The following is a 5290-nucleotide window of genomic DNA, read 5'->3' on the forward strand; positions in this document are numbered from 1 at the left end:
CCTGTAACCCTACTGCCCCCCTCCCCCAAATCCAAAGGGTTGTTGGGGTTGCGGTCCTTCCAAGCTGCCCGCCACTGCAGCCCACACAGGTGGTGAAAGCTACAAAAGCTGCCCAAGAGCTCTGGCCAGTGCTGTTCAAAGCCATTCCAGATCTGGCATCAGAGCCCCAGGGGACACGGCACCACGGCTGCACACGTCCCGTCCCAGGGAAGCAGAGTGTCACTGCTATGTACAGGCTAACAACTTTTCTCTCCTTCTGTCTCCAGCTGATACAGAAGGCTTTTGTCCTCCCCTTCCTGCCCATCTGGATGACTTTCACCCTCGGCACCATCTCCAAGGCACAAGGGGCTCATGATGTAGCGATAGTCACTTGTGACAGCAGCAGCTGCCCCAGCAACAGTCTCTTCACCGTCCGTGTTTCCAAAGGAAGCGTGCAGGGCAGGGTCACTCGCAGATGCCTCTTTGTCCTTCCCAATGTTGACATACAGAGGATCTTGACTGGAAGAGAGTGTGGACATCCTCCCCCGAATCATTTCCAGCTGGGACCGGAGCACTCCAAAGCTGGGGCGTAGCTTGGGCTCAGGATGCCAACATCTGCACATGAGATCGTAGCTGTAAAACAGAGGGAGACAAGAGCACTGAGAAGCAGAGCAGCCACCCCCTGCATCTCTGAACAGGGGCTCTGCGCAGTGCAGCTTAAAAAGCAGAGACACTTTCCCCCAAACCTATCGGCTTTGGCCTTGCACAGGTGACAGCACGTGGGAAGCCATCATGGATCTAATTCCTTGTTCCTTCCCATTTTCAAAGGCATTCTCATTTTCGTCAAAATAATTATTTAGACAGTACCAAAACACCCAAAAGCCCTGTCAAAGGATGCTGAACTTCTTGGTAAAAACCTCGTTCCACTGTCTCTGGAGAGCTAGAATAGGACCATGAATGTGACACCACTTAGTAATAGCTTTTGAATTTATTCACAAAAAGCATCCTGACAACCTCTGCTGCAGCTGAAGCCGTCCCTCCAAATTCTAGTTCAAGAGCAGATAAAACACAGGAAGAAAGAAAACAGAGATCCAACTGTGGGAGGTGCAAGTTATTTCCAGAATATTCTTTTTTCACACTGCGTTAACTCAGCGCTCCCGGCATAATGGAGGTGTGCCACTGTAGCTGCCCGACAAGTTGCCAATGGGACTGGAAAAAGGCACAGTGGGTTTGTTTAGAGGGCTGTAGAGGAATGGACAACAGCTTCACTGCTGGAAGAGGGATGCTCAAATGGCCTTTCTACTACAAAGGCACCACCCCTATGCAGAAGACGTATTCAGTGCCGTTACCAGCCTCAGGCCCTGTCCTGCAGCGTTTCTCCTGCGGTCAAATACCAGCTACCTCAGCTCTGGCTGCCTGAGGGTCAGCGTGAGGAGACGTCGCTGGCTCCGATGACCTGTGCTCGGGCAAGGAGCTCTGCTCTCCTGCGGCCGCCTTTGCGGCTCAGCGCCTGCGTTGGCTGGCCTCCTGCCAGCCAGGCCTCCCGCCGGAGCCCAGTGGGCTGGAGCGCGGCCAGAGCCATTGTCTTCCTCCTCTTTATGCATCACCCACAAGACTGGCAGCTGCATTCCTATGGCGTTATTGTTGCCAGTTCTGCAGGCAACAGGAACAAAGCACAGTACTGGCACTGAAAAACACCGCAGACAAACGAACCTCAGTTAAACTTGTAAATAGAAAAAATCTGATATGGCCTTTACTGGGAAATAAAGCATTTCACGATGGCTTTTATTTTACTTTTTGTGTCCCTTGCTTGCTATTAGCTTTACAAGACTGTTTTTGACCTCACACTAGTTTTACAGAAAGTTTCTATGATTCAGTGGTCTTAATCCTGATTTACATCCCTCACAAACGGTAGAAATAACTCTAAATGCTCCAGATAAAATAGAAACTTCCTATTCTGTGGCACTAAATTAAATACTTTCTTTTACCCTCACTGGCAAACAGCAGAAATTCATTTGAAAGAAAGGTAGAAAACTACTGGCTGTACTGAATCAGCCCAAAAGTCCATTTGCCCCAGTACCCAGCCTCTGACAGTGGCCAGTAGCAGATGCTTGCGGAAAGCACATAACCTGAGGGTGAGCATGTAGTGAGATCTTTCTGGTATATTCTCTCAGGTCTCAATAACCTGTAGCTCAAGGGCCTCTTGAAATGGAGGTTGTACCTTTTTAGTAGTTTTTGATGGATTTTTCTTCAATGCCTTGCAGCTTTTTGAATCTCTTCTCTACTTTTGGCATCTATAACATCCTATGGCCATAAGCTCCACAACTTGGAACCAAAACTACTCACAGCAGTCAAGATGCAGACATATAATGAATTTAAGCAGTGGTAAAACGATGTTTTCATTTAAACTCAGGGAACAGTTAAAACGAACTGCTGAGAAGATAAAAGAGTACAGCTTTAATAACAAGAGTACAGATTATTCCCTATGTGGAAAAAAGGCTGGAGAAAAGAAACCACGTGAAATAATCCACCATCAGAGCAGGAAGGAAAGGGGGAGGAAAGAGGATCATAGAATCATAGAATCATAGAGGTTGGAAGAGACCTCTATGATCATCGAGTCCAACCGTCAACCCAACACCACCATGCCCACTAAACCATGTCCCTAAGCGCCTCATCTACATGTCTTTTAAATACCTCCAGGGATGGTGACTCAAACACTTCCCTGGGCAGACTGTTCCAATGTTTAACCACTCTTTCAGTAAAGAAATTTTTCCTCATGCCCAATCTAAACCTCCCCTGGCGCAACTTGAGGCCATTTCCTCTCGATGTTACGTTGTCCATTTTGCACACAAGGAACGGCTTGAAAGGCCACTAAAGTCAGTGCTCATAGTTATGTCTTGCTTTGGGCAGGACACAGAGAAAACAGAGACTTGCTTGGGCACTCAGTGAAATGATTTTGCCTTTTCTGGAATAGGCAAGCTTTTGCCCTGGGAGAAGTTATGGTGACACTCCCTGGGGGACCTCAGCCCCATGTGTGGACTCTAGGAAACTTATTGCAGCCACCACCCGTGGGGCAACAGTTCCTGAGCAGACATTTCACGTAACCTGCTGGCCAAGAATGGTCCCTTGGCCGCAGGACTAAGGCAGGAGCAGAGGCTGCAGCATGTGGCTGCCTGCTCCTCCGCAGGCTACCTGAGCCCTTCCTGCAAGCCTGAAAATGTCTGAAACCAATATCTGCAAGACTGTCCTGGTTTTGTTTCCACCTGTAATTTAAGGTGGGACATTGATCTACAGAGCCTTAGATCCTCCTCTCTCTCCTCTTCTCTTTCACTCTGCTACTTCTGTAAGAGTAGATCCAATTTTGAAAACTGGGCCCAGCTTTGAAAGACACATGCAGGCCACTGCCTCTGCAATCCAGTTTTCTCGTAGTCTTGCTAGATTGCTTTTCTATTCAACCTTTGGGGTGTGCCATGAAACTCATCTCTTTTCTCACATGCTGACCTGAGAAGGTAGGGAGCAGTGAGCAGGGAGTGTGTGAGGAAACACAGTTATAGTTTCCACAAAGCCAAGAGCTTCTAATGTTGACACTGTTCAAACCCTTGAGCCAAGTTAGCTGCTTGTGTAGCTACCACAGGTTCCAGGGAGCTGTGCCAGCAAAGACTATCTGGTAGCTAACCCAGAGACTTTCTAGTGAATGCCTCTGTGTACTGGAAAGTGGATATTCAGACCAGTGCTCCAGCCAGCTGCCCCTGTTTCCTTCCAGCGAGCCAAACTTCTCAAGGAATCACATGTCAGCAGGGCGAGGAAGTACTCACACATCTTCCAGGCACTCCGGCGGCTGCTTCAGCCTGTTCCCACTGATGAGGTAGTTGTAGATTTCTGCATTCTCAATGCCAGCATAAGGGGTTTGCCCTCGAGTCACAATCTCCCACATGGTCACCCCAAAAGCCCACTGAAAGAGAACAGCACACAGAACAGGTGAACAGACAGTTCCCTGCTTGCTGGGGTGGGGTTTCAGCATGCTCAGACTGTGCCAACCCTCCCAGCCTGGGGTAATGTCATGTGAGTAGCAGTGATGCAAGAACTATCCAAACTCTAACTAGAAAACAAAGAAATGACCCAGCTGATGCTGACGCATCATCTTGGGAGACAGGTGAAGGCCCGGCTCAGCCCTATCCTGCAGGGGAAGATTTGGGAGCTACTGCTGCCTTCCACCTGCAGACCTCTCCCAAGTATCTCCTACTCATGGTTCTTTAAGGCATGCAGTATCAGTTTTGTGGTTCCCAGCTACATGAAGATTTTGGTTTGGGGTTCACAAATCATTCCTTGAGCCAGATTCTGGGTTACTGGAAATGTACAGGCACAAATGAAAGCAGAGTTTAGCCAATAAAACAGGGCAAGAAACAAACCACTTATGGCTCACATTCATTTGTGCTCTGCACTGCAACAGTCATACTTGTACATTTAAATCTAAACGGCAAGGTTTGTTAGGTGCAAGAAATTGTGATTTTCGTAAGCAAAACAGTGTCTGTTGTAAACTGGCTGAACTAGTGATCACCAATCACTAAACACTGCCTACAGTGGTTACAGCAATCACTGGGCAACACAGCAGCCGAGTTAGAAGGCACTCTTGGTGATCTCTTCAGGGACACTGTGACATGGATAACTAGGAAGGCAAGTCCACAGGTCTGAAGGACAAAACTAGTGTGAAACCAGATGAAAAGGCAGCAAGGAAGAGGGGAGAAGGTATCAGAAGAAAAAAAACAAAGGGAAAGGAAGCAAAAATTTCAGATGAATGGGCTTAGCCTCACTCTCCAAGGCCGAAGTGATGGGGAGGAGTGTCTAAGCACTGATATATTCAGAGTCCACAAAGTTCCACCAATGCCTTCTGTAGGATGGAGTATCATTGCTGCACTTGTACATAAGTGTGTGGCTTTCACACACATTTCAAATGTCACCTTCAAATTGTCATGCAGAAGAGAAAGGAAAAAGAGTAAGAGTAAGAGCAAGAGTAAGAGTAAGAGTAAGAGTAAGAAAGGAGAGACTGCATAAAGAGAGAGGAAAAGGAGGAGAAAGGGAAAGGTAAAGGAGGGGATGGGGATAAGCACTGAAGAATGAAGGACCAAAGGACAAGAAGAAAAGGGTTCATGTCTTCTGCCATAAACTACTCATACACATCTCTAGTCTTAAGTTCTGAAAGCACCCAAGGCACAGGTGGCACTGTCCCTCAAACACAAGGCAAATTCCCTTTCCCATAACCAGGGCCTTCTCCCACTCTCAATGAATACAGAAGCTTTCCTCCACTTCAGCA

The 5290-nt window shown here is 47.7% G+C and overlaps 1 protein-coding gene across 1 annotated transcript in view; it reads right to left on the reverse strand.

The window, feature by feature from the left end:
* Positions 1–236: 236 nt before the first annotated feature.
* TYRO3 (TYRO3 protein tyrosine kinase) overlaps positions 237–5290 on the reverse strand; it is a 37801-nt gene continuing 32747 nt past the window's right edge. The window contains 3 exon segments of the mRNA XM_009319220.1: positions 237–612; positions 3795–3931; positions 4924–4937. Of these exon segments, the coding sequence (XP_009317495.1) occupies positions 237–612; positions 3795–3931; positions 4924–4937 (527 nt within the window).

This window comes from Pygoscelis adeliae, unplaced genomic scaffold (genome assembly GCF_000699105.1).
Source record: "Pygoscelis adeliae isolate BGI_AS28 unplaced genomic scaffold, ASM69910v1 Scaffold22, whole genome shotgun sequence".
Lineage (NCBI taxonomy): Eukaryota > Metazoa > Chordata > Aves > Sphenisciformes > Spheniscidae > Pygoscelis > Pygoscelis adeliae.